This window comes from Cyrtonyx montezumae, unplaced genomic scaffold (assembly GCF_038088225.1).
Source record: "Cyrtonyx montezumae isolate F1298 unplaced genomic scaffold, pur_monq_1.0 scaffold_16, whole genome shotgun sequence".
In the NCBI taxonomy this organism is placed as follows: domain Eukaryota; kingdom Metazoa; phylum Chordata; class Aves; order Galliformes; family Odontophoridae; genus Cyrtonyx; species Cyrtonyx montezumae.
In genome coordinates this window covers 6,152,469-6,179,514 of record NW_027071892.1, presented here as the reverse complement: position 1 = coordinate 6,179,514, position 27,046 = coordinate 6,152,469, and the positions used below count along the sequence as shown (strand labels likewise).

Genomic DNA, 27,046 nt, shown 5'->3' with positions numbered 1-27,046 from the left:
GGACTGTGGTCACACTGCTGGGCTCCCCAGCACTGGGGCACAGATCCCTCATAAGAGCCTCTCCGGTTCCCGTTGTTTGCAGAAGGTCGCAAGCACTGTGGTTATAACATGGTCACAAGCTGCAGGGAAATGCAACAGAGCCCACCAGAGGGGCACACTGTGCTCAAGGGAAGGCACCTCCACCCTCGCCCTGCATTGTTCCACGTGCTCCAAAGCGTGTGTATGTCCACACAGAGCTGGCAGAGCTCCTCCTGCACAGCAGGCTGGACTCAGGGCTGCCCACTCCTCTCCAGCACTGGGTGATGACCTATTCGTGCCTGATGGCATAGCATCGCCCTCTGCAGCCACCTGCGAAGACACTGCTCGCCCCTCCTCCCTTGCTGTGTGACCGTCAGCATCCACTCCCCACCGCCATCCCCCCAAAGCCCTCCAGAGCTGTGGCTCTGCTCCAGGACAGGGGACACGTGCCCCACTGGGGCTCAGCGCGGTCACGAAGTCACAGCTATTGTTAAAGCTGATAGCGCAGCTTTCCTTTCTCCCTTAGTGAGAAAGCTTCACCCCCACCCCGGTTTTGTCTCTTCCTCTATTTCCCGCAGACAGGGAGGGCACTCACACAAACCACGCTCAGACCAAAGCACTGCAGCACAACCGATTTCCGAAGGCGCTCAGCTCAGAACGGCCGCAGGATCCGTCTGAACGGCGAGCAGCACAAATTGCTCCTCTGATGACTGCGGAAGGGTGGAAGACGGAGAGCCGCCGTGTGCCGCAGGTGAACCTGATGTCCCCGAGCTGCTCGGGGCAGCACAGACACGGGCCCATCCCGCAGCACCGCACCGCCCGCCCCACTCTCCTGCACCGTGCCCACGTCACACCCCGCCCTTCAGGTGCTGTTATCGGTGCTCTCCTCTGAACCCTTTTCCTGCCAAGCTGGCAGCGAGCACGGCTCGGACCCAACGCCTCGAGTGGGCTCCAAGCGGTGGGAACAGCCCCGCCCTGCGGCCCTTTCAGCCCTACCTGAGAAACGGCCCTACACCCCCAACCCCACATCACCCACTCTGCTCAGGGCCAAACGCACCGCGCCCGCAGCCCCTCCCATCCCGCAGCATCCTTCGGGCCCTCCCCACGTCTTTATGTCCCCCCGCCCGCACCCATTGCGGGGCGCAGCGCAGGGCCGCCCCCGTACTATAGCCAACCGCACCGAACGCGCATGCGCAGTCGTTCCCCTCCGCACCCCCCCCCAGCCCCAGCGGTACCGCGCGTGCGCGGGGCGGTGCCCGGGATGGCGGCGGGGCCGGCGCGGCGCTGAGGCTGGAGCCGCCCGCCCGGCGGGGGCCGGTGAGTGCGGGGCCGGGATGCGGGGTAGGGGTACCGGGTCGGGATACCGGGTCGGGTCGGGTCGAGGAGAACCGAGCGGTCCCCGCGCTGCCGCCTCCGGCGCGGGTCCGTTCCCGCGGGGCGGTGGCCCGCAGAGCGCTGCAGCCCGGCCCCGGGCGGAGCTCGGCCTTCCGGGGAGGGAGCGCTCGGTACCGGTGTGCTCAGCCGAGCGGTGCGGGATGTGAGCGGAGGGCCGTGCGAAGCCGCCTCCGAGCCGACCCCGTCCGCATCGCGCACCGCAGCGACCATTGGCTGAGTGTTGCGTGGCTCACGCGTCTCCTCGAGTGGCTGGGGCAGGGGATGCCGCGTCCCCGGGTGGATGTGCCGGAGCTGCCGGGGTCGGGAGTTCCTGGAGGTATTGGGAACAGCTCGGTGCTCCTGAAACGGCTTCTCCCTATCTGCATCGCCTCCGGCTCCGGGCAGACCTCGCTGGGGACGTGGCCGCCTGTATTTCCAGGGATGCTCCGTTCTCAAGGCAGGGGGAGATTAAAAAAGCCACGTCTGCCATTTCCAGGCTGAGTTTCTATGGTGACGGTACATCAGAGGAGCAAAAAATGCGATGAGCGCTCTGAAATAACCACCGGCTGCAGACACACACGTGTGGCCTCTGCCCGGTGCCCCTGGCCGTGCCCTGCTCCGAGCTGCATGGGGAGCTCAGGGCGACCAGGCTGTGTGCACTCAGCACCCCATGCAGAAATAGGGTTATTTGCAGAGAGACAGAGAGGAATGCCCACTGTCGAGGCAGCTCATGGAAGCTGGCAGTGCGTCTTCTTCCCAGGGCTGGGACCACCTGATCCTCGAGGTCCCTTGCAACCTAAGATGTTCTGCAGTCCCTCGGGCACTGTGGTCTGGGCCAGGGAGCACCTTCTAAAGAAAGGCTTTCCCTTCAGGTTGATCAGTTCTTTGATCAGCTTGGATAACTCATTTCTGTGGGTGCTCCGAACCTGGGACTTGCACTCAGGTCAGTAAGAGGAGCCACTGCTGTAACTGAGCTTCTTTCTTTTGTTCTCCACTGAGTGAAAGGTTCAGTGTAAGGGTGGAAAAATGTGGTTGGCCCCAATGGAGTTTGTCAGTATTGCACGGCATTGGTGTTACTGGGAGCTGTGAAGCTGTGCAGGACAGTGAGGGGCTGTTTGTCCCACTGCTGTGCCTCAGAAACACAGCACAGGGGCTCTCAGTTCTCCCCAGCTGGCTGATGATGCCCTTCAGCCACGTGCAGGAGGTTTCTGCTCCTGGGCTGTGCATGGGTCAGGGGCCGGAGAGATCTGGAGGAGTCCCACACCCTCCTGTGACAGAGGGGTCTTCTCCTGGGTACGCGTGATGTGGGATGAAAAATCCCCTCACTGTTCCTTCCCTATTGCTGCTGGGAAGGGGTGGTACCTGAGGTCCCTCTTGTGCTGCTGGAGCAGACCTCTTCTGCTTTTTCTTGCTTACTACGCAGCACAGGACACACAGGCACAGCTGCTGCTTGCTGCTGTGGGTCTGACTTCTGCGTGTTGTAAAGCAGGTGGGTTTTGCTCAGAGGTTGCACTCAGGTTTTGATGTGGGGAAGGTAAGAAGTGCAACAAGCTGGGAGGATGCTCATGCAGGGTCAGGAGCTGGTTGTGGAGGGCAGGCTGGGCACACGGGGCTCGCTGCATTACCTGCAGAGCTGCACGGATCCCCCTGTGGCTGTTTTCCCACCCTCCCCAGTGGCAGGAGCTGGCCGTCCTCACCGAGCTGCAGCAAGACCTCTGTGTGTCTCACAAGCACAGCTCGTGCTTTGGCGAGGCCAGAGCTGAGCACATTGCCTCGTGCTGGGAGGTGACAATCTGCACCCCAGCGCTGCCCTCCTCTTCCTCCTCCTCCTCCTCTGTGGGGCTGTGCCCGCAGCCTGCCTCGCCTCTCCTCCCTCTCGGTGGCCACTCCTGCTCAGCTGACTGGTGGCAGGGCTGTGGGACTGGGAGGGACCTCTCCGTCCTCCCGCGGGCAGAGCTGGCTCCGTGGCACCGCGCAGGGCTCGCTCCCTCTGCCCATCACCTCCGTGCGGCAGCGGAGCAGCACGGCTGCCCGGCAGCTCTGGCCTTGTGTTTGCAAGCGATGCCTTTGTGCAGCGGCTGCTGAAAGCAACCTGCCCACCCGGCCCCACCTGCTCGCAGGAGTGCAGTGAGCTCTGAGCATGGGCAGCCGTGCAGGGGCAGGTGGGTGCCGGTGAGGTCTGCGGAGCTGATGCTGTGCTGGCAGAGCTGGGAACGTGCTGCTGAGCAGCTCCTGTGCTGCGTCTGGTAGGTGACGTGTGTGTGGCAAGGCCAGGTCTGGGGCATGGCTCTGGGGTGCTGCTGTGGGAAGGGGATTTGCTGCTCTCAGCCCCCCATTGCTGTTGGGCTCTACAGCTGCTTTCCCCCAACTTTGTGATTCGCGTTTCTTTGTCCCATTGGTTGATTGTGTTGGGTTGAAGGGAGTTCAGCTGCCTGCCACAAAGACCCGTGGGCTTAGGGCTCTGCTTCCTCCCGTGTCCTGCAGCCTGAGGTCAGCACTGCTGGGCAGCAGCACTTCCTCGGGAAACCGCACAGCTCTCAGATTGGGCTGAGGGCAGCAGGTTCCTCCAGAGAAGGGAAGGGCTCGGGCACAGCATCCCGGGGCGCAGACCTTTTCTTGCCCTCGCCTCTCACCTGGAACAAAGGTTTGTTCAGGAAAAGCACTGCTGGCATTGCACAACCAGCACTTGTGAAGCCTTCGCAATGCAGGAAGCAGAGGTGCAGCCTGAAATCTGAACCAGCCCCGCAGTAATGGGCTACAAGTGGTTTCATGGCCTTTCTGTGCTCCCCCTCTGTAACAAAGAACCCCTACGGGGGGGGAGGGTGTGGGGGGTGTGCAGCTGCCAGATGTGGGTCCCAAGCCATGCAGCATCTTCCCTGCAATCCCCAGGTGTGACTGGAAGTGCTGGGGCAGAGCTGTGGGGCAGGAGTGTGCTTGCTGTCTCCGTCTGTGCCCGCTGTCACAGTCTGCGTGGTGGCTGCGATGTCCCATGTGTGTCTGAGCTCTGTGACCATATCCTGGAGCTCACAGGTCGCGTTTCCAATCAGCAGCTCCCTCGCTGCTCATCTGTCTGCTCAGGGGCGTATGGACCAGGACCAAACAGCACCAGGAACCGTGGTGCCTCTGGCTCTTGAGGGCTCCTAATGACCCTTAGAGAGGGAACACAGCAGTTATTTTCCACTGTTTCGGGGCTGAGCCAGCTGTTGCGACATCAGGCTGGGAACGGGCACAGCCGCCCTCTGCCTTGCTGCCGGGGCATGGGATGTTCCTGGCTGCACCAAGGTGACTGCTGTGCTCATGCCACCATTGGGGGAATCATGCTGTGGCTTCTGCCTTGCTGCAGTGGGTGGGCAGAGAGAGATCTGTGGGGCTTAGCATCCTCTGCCCCCCTCAAGCCTGAGGCTGAGCAGCTTGTCAAGCACTGGGGCCTTGATATGGGGAAGCAGCTTGAGTCTGCTCACTGCTCTCTCCCCTCCACAGAGTCCTGCAAAGCGGCGGCGGTCCCCGTCCGATGGGAGGATGGTTGTTCTCAGGCAGTTTGGGCTGCTTCTCTGGAAGAACTACGTCCTGCAGGTAGGCGGGCACAGTGTGCTCAGGCATCACCAAATGTCACCGCATTGGAGGTTGTCCGAGCATCCTGGTTCTTGTGCTTGTGTGTCAGGGAGGAATGAGCAGCAAGAGAGCAAAGAGGTGTGGCTGCTCTGTCCCCGTCTCCTCCCATCCACACTTACCCATTGTCCTCGCTTTTGGGATCAGATTGGGTGCAGCTTCACTTCCCACAGGCAGGACAGCCTGCGTGCCCTCCTTTGTGAGAGTGGCTTTCTGAGCTGTCTCATTACACAAAAACCCTCTAACATCCTCTGGAGGCGGTGATTGCTGTAAACCTAGTGTGACCCAGTCAGTTTTTCTCGATTAGTTCGTGCCATCCTCAGAAGCTGATTTTAGGGATGCGTGGGCTGCCTTAAACCATGCTGTCCTGGCATCTGTTCCCAGCCCAGCTTTATGTGTGGCAGCTGGCTCTTGTAAGGGGTTTAGGGAGCTTAGGGCTCATTGCCCAGTTGCTGGCCTCACCTGGTGGCACCAAGGGGCTGCGGCCCTCAGAATGCTCAGCCTATGTGAGAAGATGTGCTCCTGGTGAAGGCACAGAGCTCCCCAGCTGTCAGCCAGTGCCATGAAGCTGGGTGCTGGGCACAGGGGCGAGGACGTGCCTTGCTCAGAGCTGGCACGGGTATGATTATGGCTGAGTGTCCCCATTGCCTCTGGAACATGGCAGTTTGAGTGACCTCTGCGGTAGCACAAGGCTATGCTGGTAAATGCGTGCTAGCTGCTGAGTTCACAGAGTCAGGCAACTGTTCTGGAGTCAGTCCAAGGGGCTTTTAGAGGGTTAATTCGGTAGTAAATCAGCAGAAGGCAGCTGGTTTACAAGAGCTGCATTATAAAACCATCAGACATCTGCAATGCTCGCTTTTATGAGCGTGGCCTTTGGAACACTCCTTTTCCCTGCCAGTCCTGCTGTGGTGCTGGGCTGACCCTGTGCTCCTCCTTGGGGCTGTGCCCCTGTGGCTGGCATGCTGCCCAGCGGTCACTGATCCCCTTGGGACCGTTGCCCTGCAGGAGGTGCTGGGTGAGGAACTGGATGCCCAACTTGTTCATTGTTTTCCTCCCATCTGAAAAGTAAAACCTTTCTCCACTCTGCAGAGAACCTGTGAGGTTATGGCCTTAAAGCGCAGCACTGGTCAGGGGTTGGTGTTTGCAAATCTAGAGCAGCTGCCGTGGAGCATAGCTCCAGAGTGGCAGTACAGGCAGGGAGGAGAGGCAGCAAGCTGCTGAGGTGGCCCAGTTGGGAGGACAAACCCTTTGGAGCTGCTTGTGCCCCATATGCCCGTCGTGTCCCAGCTCTGGCAGACAGAGGCTGCAGTGCCCCTTGCTGCTGTCTGAGCACTTGGAGCTTGGCATTGCCACTTCTGCCAGCACACGTGGTGCCAGGTTCCCCCTGAGCCTCACTGGCTGTGGATGCTCCTGGAGAAACCTCAGGAGCTGGAGCTGCAGTGATGGAGGTTGGGCCGGGTGGATTGCCTGGGGCGTGGGCAGACCATGCTGCAGGAGGAAGCACAGTGCTGGGTGCAGCTCCACCAGGTGTCCCATTTCCCCTTTGGTGTTGGGGCCAAGCAGGAGCAGGGCTGTGGCAATCACCTCTGTCCCCCAAACCATCCTGCAGAGGGCTGAGCTCCCGGAGTGGTTCATGGCTGCATGCCAGCAGCAGTGGAAGAGCCACTTAAAATGGTAATTAACACACGGTGTAGCAGTTAGTGGAAAGCTTGCAGTGCCTGGGGAGGCTGGGGGCCAAAGAGTAGCAGGATCACAGAGTGGTTGAGTTGTACGGGGCCTGCTGTGAGCAGAAGCACTGTGAGGTGCACGGTGCTTTCAGGGATCCCCTTTCCCTTCTCCCAGTGTTGACATTTATTTCTACCCCCAACCCCGGCTTTGCCACAGAAACGTCAGATTTTGGTCACCATCATAGAGATCTGCCTGCCTCTGCTGTTCGCTGCCATCCTGATCGCTCTGCGGCACCGCGTGCACTCCGTCAGCCACCCCAATGCCACCATCTACCCGTCCCTGCCCGTGGATGACCTGCCAGGCTTCCTGTACCGCCGGCACCCCAGCAACCCCTGGGAGCTGGCCTACGTCCCCTCCAACAGCAGCGCTGTGCGGAGCATCGCCGCAGCAGTGGAGAGAGCTTTGCCCATCAGCATCCGAGGTGAGCAGGGCCGGGCGGAAACACAGAGCTCTGCCCAGCAGCCTGCTGTTGTGGGGAAGGTCTGGATGGGTGAAGTGAAATGAGGGTTTGAAAAAAGAGCGTCCAAATGGGGCTGATCTGTGCCTCATCAATCCACGCTGCCAACGGGTGGGCTGGCTGGAAGTTCTCTAATGAATTTTGATGCGGATGTAGCAGAAGACTGCGCAGGATGGGCTGTACCCCCCCAGCTCAGGCTGCCCATGGCCATGGGCACCTCCAGGGATGGGGCACCCACAGCTCTGAGCAGCAGTGCCAGCCCCTCACCTCTAGATAAAGAGTCTGTCCCTCACACCTCACCTAAATCATCCCTCTTGTAGTTTAAAACCGTTTCCCCTTGTCCTATCACAGTCTGCCGGCGATGCAGATGCTCTGTTCTGAGGATGCATCAGTTTTGTCAGAATGTCAAGGCAACGGTTTTATTTTTGTTTCACAAAAACTACAGTTCTGATTTTTTGTCACATCTTGTTACAGTTTCTATCTAGAAAATTATGCCCTTAAAATAGTTGGAAGTGGCTGTCACTTCCTCACAATGAAGCTCTTGCCCAGAATGTTTTGGCACCTTCATGTTTCAAACAGAATATAACATTAGGATTTTCTGTGAGAGGAAATTCAGCACCGAGCTGTGGGATAGGTCAGCACACCCAAGGGTCAGGATGACACCCAGAGGGACCCTCATGACACCCAGGGGAGCCTCATGAGGTTGAGGAGCCCTCACTACCAGTGCAAGCTGGGGGATGAAAGGATTGAGCGCTGCCCTGCTGAAAAAGGCTTGGGGACGTCAGTACATGTGAGCTGGCAAGGTGTCCTCACAGCCCAGACAGCAAAACCATACTGCATCCAACGCAGTGTGGCCAGCAGGGTGAGGGAGGGGATCTGCCCCTCTGCTCTGTGCTGTGAGACCTCATCTGGAGCTCCGTGTCCAGATGTGGAGTGCTCAGTACAGGACAGACATGGAGCTGTTGGAGTGTGTCCAGAGAAGGGCCACAGAAGTGATCCCCTAAAGGTCATCTAAGGGTTCTATTATTCTGCCCCCAGGGCAGGCAGGGCTGCATCCCGCATGGACTTCCCCACCTCCCCCATCTGGGACGTTCCAGCTCTACCTGGGATGCATCCCTCCCGCTCAGCATCGCAGCTGGGAGCACAGCACTGCTCCAACTCTGTGCCCACGCTCACCCTGCTCACAGCCCAACTTTCCTGCCCCACAGCCCAGGGCTTCTCCTCGGAGAGAGAGTTCGAGGACTACGTCCGCCGGGACAACCGCTCGGGCAGCGTGCTGGCTGCCATTGTCTTCAAGCACCACTTCAGCCACAGCGCGGACCCTCTGCCCCTCCAGGTGAGCAGTGTGGGAGCAGGGCTGGGGACGCTCTGCGTGCAGCCCTCCCCAGCAACTCGTGGCAGCTGCTCCGGGGCCGTGCCCCAAGTTTGTGCCCTGGACACAGACACCCGTGTTCTTCTTGCAGGTGGACTATGAGCTGCGCTTCAAGTACAGCCCCAGGAACGCGCCACGGAGCGAGCAGACGGGGCTGAACCCCAACCTGGACCGGGACTGGCACACCAGTTACCTCTTCCCACTGTTCCAGCTGCCTGGGCCCCGCGAGGCCAAGTTTGCCGATGGTGGAACGCCGGGTAAGGCCGCTGGGAGACTTGGACGTTGCCCTTCACTCTGAATGCAGAATCCACACTATCTAGGATTTCTCATGCTATTTAAAGACTTGAGTTCTGTGGTTTGGGTGCAGGTTTTTAATGAAAAAACCGCAGAGCGAGCGGGAGGCAGCAGCTGTCTTGCAGGAACTGGCACTGGTTTCAGATGAGCCCGGCTCTCAATTTTGGGAGCTTCTTCTGTGGCTGCACAGGGGACGTTTCCCACAGTTTTCCATCTGGTTCTGCAGTGACATCAAGGAAAAGATTGAGAGCACAGGCAGCCTCGCTCATCAATGTGAACAGATCTGAGCACAGTGGAGTGGTATCTCCTGGCTCGGATACTTTGGGGGGTGGGGTCAGTTCCCTTATTATAATATTTGTTTAGCAGATGAGTTAATAAAACAGTTAGTGGTAACATGCTCCCGCCTTTTCCTTGCCAGTCTGGTTCATTTTAAGCAACCGCCTCTTAAGGGGCTCATCTGAGGCTTTCTAAACAGAATCTGAGCTTCGTTTTGAGTGGCAGAGATCCCAAATAAAAGCAGAGAGGTTAAAAAGCGAAGAAGTGTTGCACTGCTTTCTAATGGACAAAGCTTTTGAGCTGAATGCGTCAGTCACGGGCTGTATTCCTGCTCACCACATTTCCTGTATTCTGGGCTTTCCAATCAAGGACCATGTGTGTCTGTGTGAGCTCAGCTCAGTTCTGCTGTTGGCCATGATTCTTTGGAATCTCTGTCCTTAGGAAAACAAAAATGTGCATGCAGAAAGGTTGCAGTTTACGTTGAGGTTTCCTGCCACCCGCCTTTAAATGATGATTAGTGGAGATCTAAATAGCTCTGTGCTAGTGTCACAGTAGTGCTGTTGGTTTTGCTTTTCTGACAAGCTCTTCTGTTTCCTGCTTGTCTTCCCAAGAAGTCCCTCCCCTACTGGCTGCCCCTCTTCCAAAGGGGGGCTGTGCTGTTCTCTGCTTCCTGGGAGCACATGCCTGGTTTTATTTCCCTGTGTTGCTGCCTTGCAGGTTACATCCGGGAGGGCTTCCTGGCAGTGCAGCATGCCGTGGACCGGGCCATCATGCAGTACCACACCAACGGCACGGGCTCCAGCCTGCTGGAGAGCATCACCGTGGTGGTGCAGCGCTTCCCCTACCCGTCCTATGTCAACGACCTCTTCGTCCTCGCCATCCAGAACCAGCTCCCACTGCTGCTCATGCTCAGCTTCACCTACACCTCACTCAACATCGTCCGCGCCGTCGTGCACGAGAAAGAGAAGAAGCTGAAGGTAACGTTGTCGGGGCTGCACACCTCCTGTGGTGTGAGCACCGTGGACCAGCAGCTCTCACAGCTGTCGGTGCAGGTATTTTGCATGCTGAGCACCTTGGCTGAGCTAGCTGCCCTCATGTTCACCCCTTAAACGAGCTGGGCGGCGACAGAATTCCCGCAGGCTTTGGGGCCGGCACATGGAGGTGGGCAGGAGTGCTGGCAGCGGGTCAGCGAAGCCCTGGAGGAATGCTGCTAATCCCGGTGCCAGGAGCGGTTGGCCGGGCTGCAGGGCTGCTTGGCAAGGGGCAGCTCTGGTGGGTTCAGGAGTTCAGCATGTGGGAAGAGCAGGGCTTTGGCCTTTTAAATTTAGAAACCTGTGTTTTTGAGCTGTGGCATGTGGGTGGTGGGGGGGCTCAGTTGATGCAGTGGTCACAGCAGCTGGGTCAGGCTGTCCTGCCCTCTGTCCCACTGCCAGCAGCCCCTGCTGCTGCTTTGGGTTCAGCTCAGACCCTGAGTACCGTCCCAGTGAGAGTCTCCACCTCCTCTTGCTGTGCCTGCATCCCCTGGCTTGGGAAGTGTGTCTGCAGCCCTGGGTGACATCGTGACCTCCCTGCAGGAGTACATGCACATGATGGGCCTCAGCAACTGGTTGCACTGGAGCGCCTGGTTCCTCATGTTCTTCCTCTTCCTGCTGGTGTCTGTGTTCTTTGTCACCGTGCTCTTCTGTGTCAAGGTGAGTGTCTTTCCTCAGGCCAGAAGCTCTGTGCTGGTGGGGTGCGAGGGCAGCAGGGCTCCTTTGTCACAGGTCAGGCTGTTCCAATGACTCAAGGCTCGTACGTGTGCCTCAGAGCCTGGAGCTGTTGGGTGGGCAGAGCCTGAGCTCCGCGGAGGGCTTCAGCATCAGGAGGGTGAATTGACAACCCAAAGCTGCCTTTGCCAGCAACTTCTCCCCCAGGAAGAACAGACCTGTCCCACTGCTGAGCACAGCATCCTCGGGGGACTCGGACTCCCCTCAACTGTGCACCCATGGCACAAGAAGCACAAGGTGGCTGTCAGTGCAGAGCACGGTTTCCTCACAGACACTGCATGGGGATAACCCTTATTTCCTCCCTCTGGAATGTTCTGAAGGGGCCTGGGTGTTCCTGCCTCCTTCTACATCTGTCTTTAACCATGGAGACTGTCAGGCCTGGGATGCCCCTATGTCCCTGCAGCTTTGCCAGCTGCCGAGGTAACTGCTTTTTCTCTCCAGGTGAGTGAACAAGGAGCTGTGCTCACCAGCAGTGACCCCACGCTGGTGTTCACCTTCCTCGCCATCTTCTCCATCTCCTCCATCTCCTTCAACTTCATGGTGAGCACCTTCTTCTCCAGAGGTGAGTCCCTCCCTGCCCGCCTTCTTGCAGGGCTGGATGCGTCAGCCACGCGATCCCCAGCAGCTGTGCTGTGAAAGCATGGATTAATTCGGGTGTTGGGGGTGTTGAGAGTTGCATCCAAAGCTGGGCCAGCTCCAGAGCTGCTTGAGCTTGCTGCGTGTGGAATAACTTGTTCTGACCAGCAGGGTGGGGGTCCTTTCTTCAGTTTTTTGGGCTGCATTTTCCACACGGTGCTTTGGGAGGCTGTGTGTGTGTGTGATGTCACTTCTCAAACCGAATCAGCTCATGGCTCGTGGCCTCATTCATCTGCTGTGACCACAAGGCGTGCTGGGTTGGGCTGGACTGAGTGCTTCCTCCACTGCTGACCATGCGGTTGGTGCTCCAGCCTTGCTGTGAGGCTGGAGCAGTCATCATCGCCCCCGAAACCATGGTTCCTACAAAGGCTTGGGTCTTCAAGGGTGGCAAGCTGGTGAGAAATACTCAGCAGCACCAATATGTGGTTGACGTTTTCCCTCCTGCTTTTCTCTGTGCTCACAGCAAATGTTGCAGCTGCTGCTGGAGGCTTCCTGTACTTCTTCTCCTACATCCCCTACTTCTTCATCTCGCCTCGCTACGACCTGATGTCCCACAGCCAGAAGCTGGCATCCTGCCTCATCTCCAACGTGGCCATGGCCATGGGAGCACAGCTCATAGGCATGTTTGAAGGAAAAGGTGAGCGTGAGAGCATCTGCCCCAGGGTGGGTCAGGATGGGCGGTGTGAGGGGCAAAAGGAAGTTGGGCAGAGACAGAGCAAGAGCAGGAGAGGCAACTGCTGGGTGCTCTGCAGCTCTCAGCAGCTCCAGGCCTCTGCCCCTCTGAACCCATGCGTCTGGGAGTCATGAAATGGAGTCTGGGCTTTGCACAGTGCTGTTGCCAGTCTCTTTGATGGCAAAGTTAATTTTCTTCCAAGGGATGCTAATTAATTGCATTTCCAGCATTCATGTTAGGTTTTTTTTTGTTTTGTTGTTGTTCCTTACTGTCTGTGTAAATAAGAATTTGCTGTTTGCTCCAATGGAGGCAGTGTTTTTGCAGAGCAGTGACACTACGAGGAGGCTGCAGGGGGGGAGAGCAGTGACTGGAGATGAGATGGTTTCTCCCAGGGCATTGCAGGGATTGTGATGAAAGATGCCCAAGGAATGGGGCGGGAGCTTCAAGATTTTAGTACACTTCTGCTCCTTTTTTCCTCTACATGTATGAAATGGATGTTGTGGGGCTGTGTGTGTGCCTTTCATTACAGAGCAGTGAGTTAGAGCAGGGGGTACTATCTTACAGCCCTGGGAATGCACACTGCTCTGCTCCGTCCTCCTGGGGATGAATGAGTACCCTCAGCAGAGGTGAGCAGTGTCCTGTGTCCCCGCAGGGACTGGCATTCAATGGAGGGACCTCATGAAACCTGTCAGCGTGGATGACAACTTCACCTTGGCACAAGTCCTGGGGATGCTGCTCCTGGACTCGGTGCTCTATGGCCTGGTGGCCTGGTACGTGGAGGCTGTCTTTCCAGGGGAGTACGGCGTGCCACAGCCCTGGTACTTCTTCCTGACGGTGAGTGCTGCTTACACACCCCTTCCAGGAGGGCTTATGGCATGCTTCAGTGATGTTCCCTGCTTTTCTCCTGTGCAGCAGGTCAGACTAAAGTGAAACAGTGCCACTCTTGGCTTCCAAAACCAGGATGCCTGCCAAGCATCTTCATCAAGGGATGATGTGGGCAGGTTCTTATGAAGGACATCTTGCAGGTCTTCTTGGCTTTAAATCTTTGTCCTGACACTTCTTGGCATGTATGGTGTTGCTAACAGTGTTTCTAAGCCCCCAACGTGAGAGAAAAGCATTAGTTGCTTTTTTCAGCATTACAGAGAAGCCTGGGGTGGGAGTCAGCATGTGGTCACTTGGGGCTGCCCTGAGCAGAGAGGTCTGTGTGGGTCTGCACCCTGCCCTGAGCTGTAAGCAGAGCCACAGGGGTGGGATATGGCTGTAAGGCAAGCTGCTTGTCACCCATCAGCTGTGCTGCTGTCGCTGCCAGCCCAGTGCCATCACCAGGTCTGATGTGCCATCCTCAGCCTGTCACTGTTATAGTCACTGTGACTCAGAGGATCATCTGAGCCACAGAGGCAGCAGCACTTCTGATCCTATAAGCATTGGGAGGCTTTTCCTGCTTCCCTCTAAATTCCTTACTGCATCATGGTTTCGACTCCCTCTTGTAGCTAGAGCTGTGATGGAGGAACACAGCTGTCTGCCAAAGCCCCCATGGGCTGGAACACAGTCATACCATGATGCAGCTCAGTGCTACCCTGTGCTGGGCATATTGGTGTGCCAGCCCTCAGGTTTTATTCCTAGAAAGCGTGGTCAAAAATGGTGGAAGTGTAGCATTTGGACTCTAGCCTGACTCATGCTACAGCATGCAGGGTTTTTTGGAATGGTTATCTGTTGCATTTGTTCCTCAGGCTCTTCTGGGCAGGATGTTTCTCCCTGAGCAGTTTTATTTCTTGCTGACACATTGACCTTTTCTGTGGAAATGAAGACAGGGAAAAGCCACTGTGTGATCACGGGTGGTGTAAGGGGGAAGCAGCTGGAGGATGGCAGCAGGGCAGGAGGAGCAGCTCTGCCCTCTGGCTGCTCTGCCCATGCTGCCCAGCATCTGGCAGGCCTTGCAGGGGGACCTGTGTTGGGAGTTGGTCAGTCTGGGCCCGTGCCTGAGGGTCTGTCTGCCTTCTCCTGTCAGCCCTCGTACTGGTGCGGGCAACCACGGACTGTCATTGGAAAAGAGAAGGAGGAGGAAGAGGACCCTGAGAAAGCCCTGAAGAGTCAGTACATCGAGGAGGAGCCTGCCGACCTCGTGTCAGGGATCAAAATCAAGCACCTTTCCAAGGTACCACCTTCACAGCACAAGCACTAGAGCAGGCGTCGGTCCTGTGCCTCCCAGAGCTGTCTTTGCATTAGAGCAGCCCTTGGCCACGTGGCTTCTGCAAGCAGCACAGCTCAGGTCTTTTCCTGCTACAATTTTTCAAGCAGCTTCACAGCACCCTGAGCTTGCAGTGTGCCTTCATCCTCGCTCTGGAAGGCTTTGGGCACAACACAGCCTAGCCCTGCTGGCTGGTGGTCCAAGCAGAGCAGCCCCAGCCCCAGACCTGCGTGGCTTTCGGTGCCTGTCCCAGCAGGCTGACACATGCTTGCCCACACAGCAGCACTGCCCATTGCATCCTGTTGTTGATTTTCTGAAAGCTGCCACCTGCAGGGAGCTTCCCCATCATCTGCTGCCCTCTGCTCTTGTAGTGTGGGTAGGGACCTTCCCCAGAGCTCGTGACTTTTTGTTGTGGGCTGAAGTTCAGTACCCACAAGTGCGTGACATCTGCACTGAGCCTGCTGGACACTGCTGATGCCAAACCCAGGCCTTGCACTGCCTGGAGTTGCAGAGGGAGCTGTGAATACAGCATCAACTTGTTAACGTGATCTCCACAGGTCTTCAAAGTGGGAAACAAGACAAAAGAGGCAGTCAAGGACTTGACAGTTAACATGTACGAGGGGCAGATCACCGTCCTGCTGGGACACAATGGTGCTGGGAAGACCACCACTCTGTCCATGCTCACAGGTAGGAGCTGTGTCCAGCCATGGGGCAGGCACATGGCAGGGGCCTGCAGTCCTGCCAGACCCAGCAGGGCTGGTGGCGTTCCTGGGAGAGTGGAGCTGTGTGTCCTCTCTGGGGCTGGAGAGGGGTTTTGTTCTTCCCTGCTGCATCCTGGGCTCACTGAGCTGTCTCATGGTGATGGTGGAGTGTGAGAGCTGTGTTGATGCCTGGGGAGATCAACAGGCAGGGAGGGAGGGATCAGCCCCAGGGTTGTCTACTGGGATAGGGCCTGTGCAGGTCACAGGCAGCCTGTGTCCCAGCTGACTTGCCCCAGCCTGCCTGACAGAGTAACACAAGCTCATGGGTCACTCCTCCCAGGTCTGTACTCCCCAACGAGTGGGCAGGCATACATCAATGGCTACGAGATCTCTCAGGACATGGTTCTGATCCGCCGGAGCCTGGGGCTGTGTCCCCAGCACGATGTGCTCTTCGACAACATGACAGTGGAGGAGCACCTCCACTTCTACGCAGGGGTAAGCCCAATGCTGGGGACACTGCTGGCAGCGTGGCAAGTGCATGCAAAGCCAGTGGTGGGGTGGATGGGCAGCATGGGCTCACTGCATGGCACCACGTGCTGCTCACAGGTCTGCCATCATGCAGGCTGGGGCCTCTGGGGTGGGCAGAGGCTATCCCTGTACTGCCTTGCCTTCTGGATGTGGGAGGGTGTGAATTGGGGCTGTGGTAGGGTTCAGCAGCTGGTAACTGATGAGGTGGGCAGTGTTTTCCAGGGGTGCTTGCCGCTGTGGGTGTGCTTAACCTCCTTCCTCTTGTCTGGCAGCTGAAGGGATACCCAGCCTCCAAGTGTCCCGAGGAGATCAACCATATCCTGCGGATCCTGAACCTGGAGGACAAGCGGCGCTCGCTGACCAAGGCACTCTCTGGTGGCATGAAGCGCAAGCTGTCCATTGGCATCGCCCTCATCGGGGACTCCAAGGCAAGCAACTGTTGTGGGATTCACTGAGAATCCTTCTCCCTGAGCCCAGCATGGGCTTTTCTCGTGTCTCTGAGGTTGTTTCTCGCCTGTTGTGGGCCAATGGAGATGCAGTGGCAGCGAGGAGGAGGCAAGAGCACTACCATGACAGGGGACAGCTCTGAGACCAGTTCCCCAAGGCTTCAGTGCAGCTGTGCTGCCTAGTTACTCCCCCAAATGAGACCACTGGAAAGCTCAGGGTTTCTGGATCCAGGGTTTACCCCGTGTGGCACTGCTGTGCCTCTCCTGACCAGTGTGTCTCTGATGTGCAGGTGGTGATGCTGGATGAGCCAACGTCGGGGATGGACCCGGCGTCTCGCAGGGCCACCTGGGACCTCCTCCAGCAGCAGAGGAGCACCCGCACCATCCTGCTGACCACCCACTTCATGGACGAGGCTGACCTGCTCGGGGACCGCATAGCTATCATGGCCAAGGGCGAGCTGCAGTGCTGTGGCTCCTCACTCTTCCTCAAACGTAAATATGGTAAGGAAAGAGCATGCAGGCTGTGCTGGAGTGTTTGTTCTTGCCTCCCCTTCATGCTGTTATGCCTATTTGGAGGCTCAAACCTGCAGTCCCTCCTCTCAGCTGCATAGCTAGTTGCTCAGAGCTGGCTGGTGCTGCGAAAGGCTTTGCTTTGTAGCTTGCCTTCAGCCCTTCTCACTGGCTTTTGTGTTCCCTGCAGCCCATGCAAAGCCAGCAAGGCCCTGTGGTGCTCAGCAGCCCCTTTGCTCCAGCACCTCAGGACCACGGCTGGCCCAGGCAGTGCTGTAATTTACACTCCTTTCCCCCCTCTTCCCAGGGGCGGGATACCACATGGTGATGGTGAAGGAGCCGTACTGTAACCTGGGGGAGATCTCCCGCCTCATCTGTCAGTACGTGCCCAACGCCACCATGGAGAGCAATGCCGGGGCAGAGCTTTCCTTCATCCTGCCCAAAGAGAGCACTCACAGGTAACAGCATCATCTCCTGCCCTCCCTCCCTGCATGTCCCTGTACACACTGGGGCCCAGCTGCTATAGGCTTGCTGTGAACAGGAGGTGCTCCCCTCATCTTGGAAGGTACAGGGGAATGTGCGAGAGCATAGCTGCATTGCTGGTCCTGGAAAGTGGCTTCGGTTCCTCCTTTCAGCCTAGTCTTCTCTTGAGTCTGCTGGCGTGCTGCTGTCTCACCAGCATGCCTGCCATGCAGTGACTGCGTGGGTCGGGGTGTGGGATGCTGGGAGCTGTGAGTCTCTGGACAGGGTGGTGTGATAAAGGTAGTTGAGGCTACCTGTGCAAAAGCAACAGCAGAAAATGGAGCCTGAAAGCTGCTCCTGGCAAGAGAAGGGGGCTCAATGCTGCAGGCACCTCTGACTGTGCTGAAATCCAGGGCCTGGGGATGCAGGATGCCACACTGTACAGCTTTGTCTGCTGTCTGTTAAGCTGTCGTTCTGGTGCTCCCAGGGTGGGGAGCTCTGCCTGGTGGGGCTGGCCTCTCATGCCAGCAGAAAGAGCAGCAAAACCTGACAGCTCCTTTGTCCTTCCAGGTTTGAGGCTCTGTTCACAGAGCTGGAGCTGAAGCGAGAGGAGCTGGGCATCGCCAGCTATGGGGCCTCTGTCACCACCATGGAGGAAGTCTTCCTGAGGTGAGGAGCTGCAGGGCTGGGTGACAGCAGGGACCTGGGCTGTGGTCTAGCTGGTGGGAAGAGCAGTGTGCATGTGAGAGGAGGAGCTGAGTCCTCCATCTCAGGGTCATTCCTCCACTGGAAGCAGTGCTCAGGATGTCTTCAGGGCTGGAAGCACAACCCCTGTGCTTTAATCATCTCCTATGAGAGTTTTCCTGAGGGGTGTGGGCCTGGGACCTGGGCAGTGTGTGGGCTGGGGTCTGTGAGTGGTGCTGGGACCTTCCATCAGTTGTCCTGTGGCACAGTCCCCGTATGCATCACTGTCACCTCCTCAAGCATGAGTGCTCTCTGGGATGGAAAGGCAAAGTCCAAATATCAGTGTGAAGTCCCACTGAGCTGCTCTTTTGCTTTTTCCCTGCAAAAACAAACATGAGTTTTGATTATATTAAAGAAAAGAAAAAAACCAAACCACAGCTGCAACTGTGGATGAAGCTTCATGCGGGCAGCACTTCCCTCCCAGGCTGCGGGGAGAAACAGCTGCCTGGGGGAAGAGAAGGAAGGTTTGAAGACCCAACCTAGCACAGTTTGCTCTTGAGCTGTCCGGGGCATGTGTAGTTTTGTCTCCTGAGGTTAGTTCCTCCAGCTTGATCCTCTCTGGGTTGGTATCTCACCATCTGTTCTCTATCCTGTCGCAGGGTTGGGAAGCTGGTGGACTCCAGCATGGACATCCAGGCCATCCAGCTGCCAGCTCTCCAGTACCAGCACGAGCGGCGCTCCAACGACTGGGCCATGGATGACTCCAGCAGCCTGAGTGGGATGACAGACATGACAGATGACAGCGGGGCACTCATTACAGAGGACTGCTCCAGCATCAAGCTCAACACCGGGGTGAGTGCAGGGTGTCAGTGCCGCAGGACTGGGACCTCTGGGACCTCTGTGCTGGTTTTACTGGATGGAGCCTGCCTGTGGTCGGTCTCACCCTATGTGATTTGGAAGTTGTCAGTGTAGAAGGAAACTCTGAAACTTCGGTGCACGTCGTTTTAAGAGTTGCTTGGTTGCTGGAGTGGGTCACTGCCATCTTTTTTTTTGTGTCAATTCTTCACTCGGTAGAGATGCCTGGTTTTGAAGATACCCAGATGATTCCTGCTCATTTATCACCTGCTATTGCTAAATCCCTTGGCATTTCCAGCAGGGAGTTGAGAAAAACAGTCTTCCTTCCCTTGCTGGGGCCCTTCATGGCCTTCTGCCTGCATGACTGTGATAAGTTACACTGTCCTTCTCAAGGGCATATCTCCAACCAGAAAGAGAGAAAGATGTTTATGAATTAAAAAGCAAAGAAGGTGCTTGCTTGCATGGGCTGGGCCTCTCAACCTGCCTACTTTGGCACGTAGCCATGCTGCACCAGTCCTATTTGTGAACCTCCAGTGCTGAGTTTCGGGCAGAGGTAAAGGTTCCATCCAAGGCTGGTATTAACACCTTAGCTCCCAAAGTGCCTGCTTCCTGTTGGAAAGCTGTGAATTTTGGACAGCTGACCTGCTGCACTGAAGCGAGCAACTGCCCTGCTCACCTCTTTGCTGCAGGCTGGTGGGCTGATGTAGGAAGGAGGGCACAGGGAGGAGGGGGCTTTGGGCTCACGCCCTCCAGCTGCCATGCAGGACAATGACTGGTGGGCTGCCCACGATGGCAGGGCAGGCACTGACGTGACTTTCTTCCCTCTCAGTTCTACCTGTGCTGCCAGCAGTTCTATGCCATGTTCATGAAGCGAGCCATGTACAGCTGGCGCAACTGGAAGATGGTGGCAGCACAGTTCCTCGTGCCTCTGATCTTCACTGCCTTTGCCCTCATCGTGGCCAAGACCTTCCCGGGGCCCAGGGACTCCTCCATGCTGAGGCTGACATTGGAGCCCTACGGCCAGACCATCGTGCCTTTCTCCGTCCCCACTGCTTCAGGCCTGCCCCAGAGGCTGGCAGAGCAGTACGTGGAGCTGCTGGATGCCCAGCACCAGTCCCCACTGGAGGTGCCAGGTGAGGCTTTGCAGAGCACCTGGGTGATGCTCTGTGGGGCTTTCCTGACGGGGCTGGGTCCTATCTGACATACCCTATGGTGTCATCTCCTGCACAGGAGGGTCCCACAGCTGGCTCCTGCCCCTCTTCCCCTGGGTAGAGCTGTGTTCTGTGTAGCACCTCTGTTAGAGCAGAGTGGGCCACTGAGGCTAGTGCTGCTGAGGTTTTTTCCACTTGACCGTTGCCTGGAGTCCCCTTGTAACAGCAGTGTTGTTCTGCAGGTGGCTTGGAGGAGTACCTCATCTCCAGAGCATCTGAGGAGGGGGGGGCCTTCAACGAGCACTACATCACTGCTGCCTCCTTCGAAGGAGCTGACAACCACACAGTGGTAACCGCACTGTTCAACAACCAGGCCTACCACTCCCCAGCCACTGCCCTCACACTGGCAGACAATGCTGTCTTCAGGGTGCTGATGGGCCCCAACGCTTCCATCACAGTCACCAACTACCCTCAGCCCCGCAACATCACTGAGAAGGCCAAGGACCAGCTCATGGAGTACGTGTGTTTGCGTGGTGCTTGCTAGGACTCACAGCTTGTATTTGGCACAAATGGGCTCGGTTGTACAGGTAGAAGACTAAGGCAAAAGTTCCTCAGACCTCTGTCGGAGCAGACAGCAAATTCTCCATGCTGTAGAGGTCAGGAGAGCTGAGCTGTGTGGCTGACTGACCTGCCCTAAGCCTGGCAGCCCATAGCCCGGCACACACATCTCAGTAGTTGGGGGATCCCCTTTAGAAGCTGGCAGCCCTTGGCTGGGGCCCCCTCCCCTGCAGTGCTCAGAGCTGCTGGGCAGCAGAGGGGCTGCGTGGCCGTGCACCCCATGAAGCCCTGCATCCAGGGCCTGGACCTCCTCTTCCAGAGGGGTGACGTGTGGGACCTGGCAGTGACAGGGTGGTGTGCTGGGGCAGTGCAGCTGTGTAGCCCCCACGCAGTCTCAGTGTTTGTCTGTCACACTGTTCCTGTTCTAACCACCGCTGCTGCTCCCCGACAGAGGTCAGACTGGGTTTGCCATCGCCATTAACTTGCTGTACGGCATGGCCTCGCTCGCCAGCACCTTTGCTCTGCTGCTGGTCAGTGAGCGGGCCATCAAGGCCAAGCATGTCCAGTTTGTCAGCGGTGTCTACGTGGTCAACTTCTGGCTGTCTGCTCTGCTCTGGGACATCATCAACTTCCTCATTCCATGTGCTCTGATGCTGGTAGGTTACCTCTGACAGCCTAATCCTCCCTGTCATGGGAGGTGGGGTGGCATCACTTGCTCTTGAGACAAGCGCATGCTTCCCTCATGTTGCTGTACCCCAGGTGATATTCCAAGCCTTCGATGTGCAAGCCTTCACCCAAGACAGCCACCTTGTCGATGTGATGCTGATCTTCCTCCTTTATGGCTGGGCCATCATCCCCCTCATGTACCTCCTCAGCTTCTTCTTCTCAGTGGCAGCCACAGCCTACACCCGTCTCACCATCTTCAACATCCTCTCGGGCACGGCCACCTTCCTTGCTGTCACCATCATGAGCATCCCAGGTGGGTTGCTGCCCTCCCAGCCCAGCCCCCCACTCTGCCATCAGTGAGGAGATGCAGCCCCCAGGGGGCCTCTGTCACACTTAGATCCTGGGGCTGTCCCATGCAGCAGAAAATGCTAAGCAACCTATTCTCCCCAGTGAAGCATGACAAAATCCGTTGATTCTCTTTCTGAGATGTATCAGGGTCTTACTCTAACTCCAATCTGTTGATCCTCTTTCAGAGCTGGGCTTGGTGGACCTCTCCAAAACCCTGGATAAAATATTCCTCACCTTACCCAATTACTGCTTGGGTCAGTGCATCAGTGACTTCTACCAGAATTACGAGTTCATTCAGTTCTGCACCTCCTCTGTTGAAGCCATCTTCATATGCAAGGCGTTCAGTGAGTCCCTGCTGCCCATCCCTCCCCCTCTGCAGCCACACTGGGCTCCATGTGGGTTGGGTGGGCTGCTGGAAAGGCTGGTGTGGGGCCAGCAGGGCTGGGGGTGCTGGAAAGGCTGGTGTTGGGTTTGGCATTCCCACCCAGAGCCTGAGGAGAAGATGCTCACCTGTATTCAGGTGCCTCTGGTGTCATGGGGCCCCTAACCCAGCCTGGGTAGTAACAGGTGACATTTTAAAGCAGATGGAATGTTTGGTAGTGACAGAGCAATCTAGTTAAGGCATCCTCTTTCTTACTACTGGTTTGGAGGAAAATGTGAAATAAGGAAGATTTCATAGACCCGCCAAGGAAACCCAGTCATGGTTCTGGTAGAGTGACTCTGTCTCCTCTGTGTGCCTCCACTGAGCTGCTGCTTGGGGCCGAGACCCAAATTCTCTAGGGGGAAATGCTGGAAAGAGCTGTGGGCAGGGAGCCCAGTGTGGGTGGGGTTGGAGCTGAGGCTGGCAGAACTCCCAGCTTTCTCTGAAACTTTTCTCCCTGGAGTGGGGATTGATCCACATTTGACTTTGTTCCAACCCTGCTCAGATATCAGCTATCAGGTGAACTACTTCTCCTGGGAATCGCCTGGGATCGGGCGATACCTGACCTCCCTGAGTGTCCAGGGTTTCTCCTTCCTCTTCCTCCTCTTCCTCATTGAGACAAACCTCCTCTGGAGACTGAAAACTTTGATCTGTGGCATCTGCAGGCGACGGAAATGGGTGAGCTGAAGCTTGTGGGAGGTAGCAATGTGGGGCAGGTCCTATGGGGTGTGTGGGAGTGTAGGGACAGGGGGCTGTCCCCACTGGGAGGTGGCTGATGGAGCAAGTGGCCCCTGCCCGGGCTGGGAGTGCCTGCCTGGAGGAAGCTGCTTGTCCCACGGCGGCAGGGTGACAGTGTTTTATCACCCTGTGTTTAGGTGGCACTGCTGAACAGGGTATCTGTGCTCCCCGAGGACCGGGACGTAGCAGATGAGAGGAAGAAGGTTTTGGAGTCACCACCAGAGCTTCTGTCATCACTGAGCAGCCCTCTGGTCATCAAGGAGCTCACAAAGGTGAGGAGCACTGTGCTGTTAGCACAGCCTTGCTGTGCCCCCGGGTGCCTAGCACATGCTGTGACCGGTGCACTCGTGCCTTGCTGTCCCCCAGGTCTATGACAGCCGGGAATCCCTGCTGGCAGTGGACAGGATCTCCTTGGCAGTCAGCAAAGGGGAATGTTTTGGCCTTCTCGGCTTCAACGGAGCGGGCAAAACCACCACGTTCAAGATGTTGACAGGTGATGAGAGCATCACATCGGGGGACGCCTTTGTGGATGGCCACAGCATTCTGGCCAACATCAAGAAGGTACTGAGGGGCTGTATGTGGTGTCCTGCGTCTCCCTGGGCCAGGTGCCTTGTGAGCCCCCCCAGGAAGGGCACAGCTGCAGTGCCAGGGATGATGCTGTGCCCTGGGGACATGGCGTTCTGATCTGACCCAGCTTCCCATGTTCATCTGGTCACTTGAAAGCAATCCTTTCTCCCCTGGACTAGCAGATATGAAACAAAGGGAAACCAAAGCTTGTGAGAGTGACAAAGCTTTCGTTAAAACTGTTTAGCTTTCTAAAAGGATATGTGGAAAACATTGAGCTAGTGCTCGCAATCACACGGTGGTATCCCTACAACAAGCAGGTGAGATTTCCAGACCCCCGACAGTCTGAGAGCTGCCCACTCCCTTAGGCGAGGCCAGAGGTGAAACACAAACTGAAACACCCTGAGCGTGGGTCGGGGTTTTAATTCAATCCCTGGGTGCATCTATCTTCGTCACCCCCAGGAACCGTGTGACGTTGAGCCCATAGCAAAGCTCTGTGGGTGCTTGGGCTTCTCCCAGTGCCAAGCTGTCCTTGCAGAGCTGCTGCTGAGCCAACCCCTTCCTTGTTCCTCTTGCCCCCAGGTGCAGCAGCGGATCGGCTACTGCCCGCAGTTTGATGCCCTGCTGGAGCACATGACGGGCCGCGAGACGCTCAGCATGTACGCCCGGCTGCGGGGCATCCCCGAGCGCTACATCGGCAGCTGTGTGGAGAACATGCTGAGGGGGCTGCTCCTGGAGCCCCACGCTGACAAGCTCATCAGGACCTACAGGTGGGAGGAGGCTTCGGGCTGTGGAAGCTCCCCCCCCACGGCTGAGGGATCTCTGCCCCACGCCGTGCCTGGCTTCCCTGAGCTCAGTGCTCTCCCGTCTTGCCCCCGCAGTGGTGGTAACAAGAGGAAGCTGAGCGCTGGCATTGCCCTCATTGGAGGCCCTCCTGTTATCTTTCTGGATGAGCCCTCCACTGGCATGGACCCCGTGGCCCGGCGTTTGCTCTGGGATGCGGTGACTCGGACGCGGGAGTGTGGCAAATCCATCATCTTCACCTCCCACAGGTGGGTGTCCCAGCAGTGCCTGGCCCCAGAGCTGCTCAGTCAGAGCTGGGGGTTGTTATGGTTTAACAGGGGTCCTGCTGTCCCACCCCGCTGACCGACTCCCTCCCATCCCACAGCATGGAGGAGTGCGAGGCTCTGTGCACGCGGCTGGCCATCATGGTGAACGGGCAGTTCAAGTGCCTGGGCAGCCCCCAGCACCTCAAGAGCAAGTTTGGCAGTGGCTACACCTTGCTGGCCAAAACACGGAGTGACGAGGAGGGCGAGCTGCAGGCCTTCAAGGCCTTCGTGGAGAAGACTTTCCCAGGTACCCCGAGCTGCCAGGCAGGCTGCAAACGCGAGCTTCCCCCAGTTCCCAGCTCAGAGCCTCTCTCTGCTGTTCTCTCACAGGCAGTGTCCTGAAGCACGAGCACCAGGGCATGGTGCACTACCACTTGACCAACAAGAACCTCAGCTGGGCACAGGTAAGGGATGCTGGAATGTGTCCCATGGCTTTGCAGGAGGAGGGGGAGGTGGCTGTGTTCCTGTACATGCGCATCACAAAGGTGGCTGCAGGGTGATGGGAGGACTGTGTTTGGTTTTGACATCCTTCCCAGCCCACATCCCTGCACGGTGCTGATTCTGAGTGTGCACAGACCCACCTGAGCCTGCAGGGTCTGAGCCTCACTGCTCCCTGCCTGACTCCGGCTCGGGGGACATGTGGTTCTTAATGGAGCTGGGTACCCTGCCCCGTGGTGTCCATGGGGAAAGCATGGCTCCCACACTGTGCTGTAACTGGTGCTGCCGTGCCCTCCCTTGCAGGTCTTTGGGGCCTTGGAGAAAGCCAAAGAGAAGTATCGCTTAGAAGACTATTCAGTTAGCCAGATATCCCTGGAGCAAGTCTTCATGAGCTTCACTCGCTTCCAGCACTACACAGAGGACAGAGGGAAATGAGCAAAAGCCCTTCACGTCCTCCTTCATGGACTGGCCCCACCGCCTATACATAGTATATATAGAGACAGTAATTTATATATCAGCGTGTGTCTTAAATAATGTATAAATGTAAGAAAATTTTCACTGGGTTCTGGGGTGGGGGTGGGGGGGAGAGGCCGGAGTGGCACCTCCTGCTGCTGGGGACGCAGGGCTGCGTGTGCATCGTCTGCCGCACAGCGCACACCCGCGTGTAACCGAGCGTGTGTGCATCTCACACTTCCACCCTCATTTGTCCCCATCTGTGGCAAAAAGAGAAGCCCTCCGAGCAGGGGAAGTTGGGGCTGAGTGCTGGTGGGTGCTGCGGGCTGTGCCAGAGCCTCAGCTCCCCGTGTTCCCCCCCCAACACTCTGCCCCACGTCACGCACCGTGGGAAGTCGCTCCGTGGTCTCCGCACGTGGAGTTGTGTTCTGTGAGGTGCTTTGCTTCGTGGTTTATCGGGATGCCGTCCTATAGCTTAGATCCAGAACGTGTGCTGGGTTCGTGGGGACGCACTGTGCCAGGGGGAGGGGGCGTGACAGAGCAAAGCTCCCCTCCCAGCCTTAGTGGCACGGAGATAGAAGAAGGGAAACTGGCACAAGCAGCGTACGCTCTCTGTTCCCTTGACACCAAAACCCCCACGGCCGTGCCTGGCTCTTGGGGCCGTGGCAGAAGGCAACCTCCAGAGCTCCTCTTGCTCCCACTGCTGAGAAGTTAGGGGCAGTGGGAGCCTGGCAGTGGCCCCGCTGTGCTGGGGGAGGCTGTGCTAATGGAGCGGTGCCCAGCCGTGATGAATCACGCCCCGGGGCTCCGTGTGTGGGCAGCCATGGCTTGGAGGTGTAACGCTGGCTCGGCACTGCATCCATTTATAGGTTGAAACAACAGCACTGCCCTGCAGCGTGTTCCCGTGCCCACACAGCTCCCTGCACCCTCCTGTCCCCCCCACCCCAGCCCGCACTGCCACAGCTGTGCACAGAGCCCAGAGGCAGTGCCTGGGATTTCTTTTCGGTGTCTCCCAGTGTCTGCATTGCTCTTCTGTTTGTTTGTTTTCCATACGTGTTGGTTGATTCTCGTCTGTCTCTAACTGGTCCCTGTGTCACCCGCGGGCGGTCCCCTCCGGCTGCTCCGCGATCAATGCAGAGCTATTTGCACTATAGTACTACACACAATTGCACATACTAAATGAATTAATATTTATGGCAGGGGGGTGCTGATTCCCTCCCTGTGATTGCATTGTTGGGGGGGAGGGGTTGGGGTGTCCTGTGGGTTGGGTTTTCCTTTAGTTCCTGTAACTGAATCATTCTTTCCTGTTCCATTTTTCCCGCTGCCTAATGTTGTTGTTTAAAAATAACGATGGTGCATCATGTTACTGAGAGTTTCCCCGGATCTTCACGAGGTGTGTGGTTATTAGTGAGCAGCCAGTGGGGCAGCACGACCCCTCAGAGCTCCCAGGCCCCAGGGCTGTGCCCACTGCAGCATCCCTGTACTGTGGGGGGGTGATGTGCGGGGAAGCAGTGCAAGGGAAGTGATGCTGCTTTCTCTTGGCTCAGCTCAGCCAGGAAGGTCAGGACCCCCTAGATGGGGCAAGGGCAGGATGCAGCAGGGCTGCTGGGGCTTTGCCCTGCACAGGGCAGCAGTGGGGGGGGGCTGTGTGGGCTTACAGGAGACGTTGCCGTGGGTACAGCACCCTGGCACCACCATCCCTGCATCCTGCAGTGGCAGCAGGCACTGGGTGCTGCCTGCAGCTCCATGAGCACGGCTCAGCCCCGTGTCTCTCCCTGCCCTGGCACCAGCCTGTGCTGGAGCAGTGTCCCCGTGCTGCTCCCCCCACAGCAGCACCAAGGAAGCCTGGGGGAGTTTGTGGCTGCTGGGCTGCAGCACGGTTGTTGTTTCCACCACAAGAATAAAGCTTTCTTTTTTCCAATGGGTGTCTTCTGGCCTCTCACATTCAGTGAACAGCTTCCTACCCTGCATGCCTCGGTATGGGGAGGGCTACCAGGGTGGGGGGTGATGGTGCTGATAGGGC

General features: G+C 57.4%; 1 protein-coding gene across 2 annotated transcripts; it reads left to right on the top strand.

Annotated features, from left to right (window-relative positions):
- The first annotated feature begins 1,259 nt into the window (after nt 1-1,259).
- On the top strand, nt 1,260-26,944 carry ABCA3 (ATP binding cassette subfamily A member 3). Of its 2 annotated transcripts, none has more exons than XM_065732531.1 (31): nt 1,260-1,335; nt 4,873-4,965; nt 6,886-7,150; nt 8,395-8,522; nt 8,650-8,815; nt 9,846-10,105; nt 10,703-10,819; nt 11,336-11,456; nt 11,994-12,167; nt 12,856-13,037; nt 14,212-14,358; nt 14,949-15,078; nt 15,433-15,587; nt 15,893-16,048; nt 16,357-16,567; nt 16,884-17,034; nt 17,609-17,707; nt 18,382-18,574; nt 19,407-19,710; nt 19,971-20,244; nt 20,738-20,942; nt 21,046-21,265; nt 21,486-21,644; nt 22,227-22,399; nt 22,597-22,731; nt 22,826-23,020; nt 23,606-23,793; nt 23,905-24,075; nt 24,192-24,379; nt 24,463-24,536; nt 24,874-26,944. In XM_065732531.1, the coding sequence occupies exons 2-31, from the start codon at nt 4,912-4,914 to the stop codon at nt 25,003-25,005; spliced, it is 5,127 nt and encodes a 1,708-aa protein (XP_065588603.1). In that variant the 5' UTR covers nt 1,260-1,335; nt 4,873-4,911; the 3' UTR covers nt 25,006-26,944. The 2 variants fall into 2 exon arrangements, with proteins under 2 accessions (XP_065588603.1, XP_065588604.1); XM_065732532.1 differs by lacking the exon at nt 1,260-1,335 and adding an exon at nt 3,621-3,638.
- The last annotated feature ends 102 nt before the right edge of the window (nt 26,945-27,046 follow it).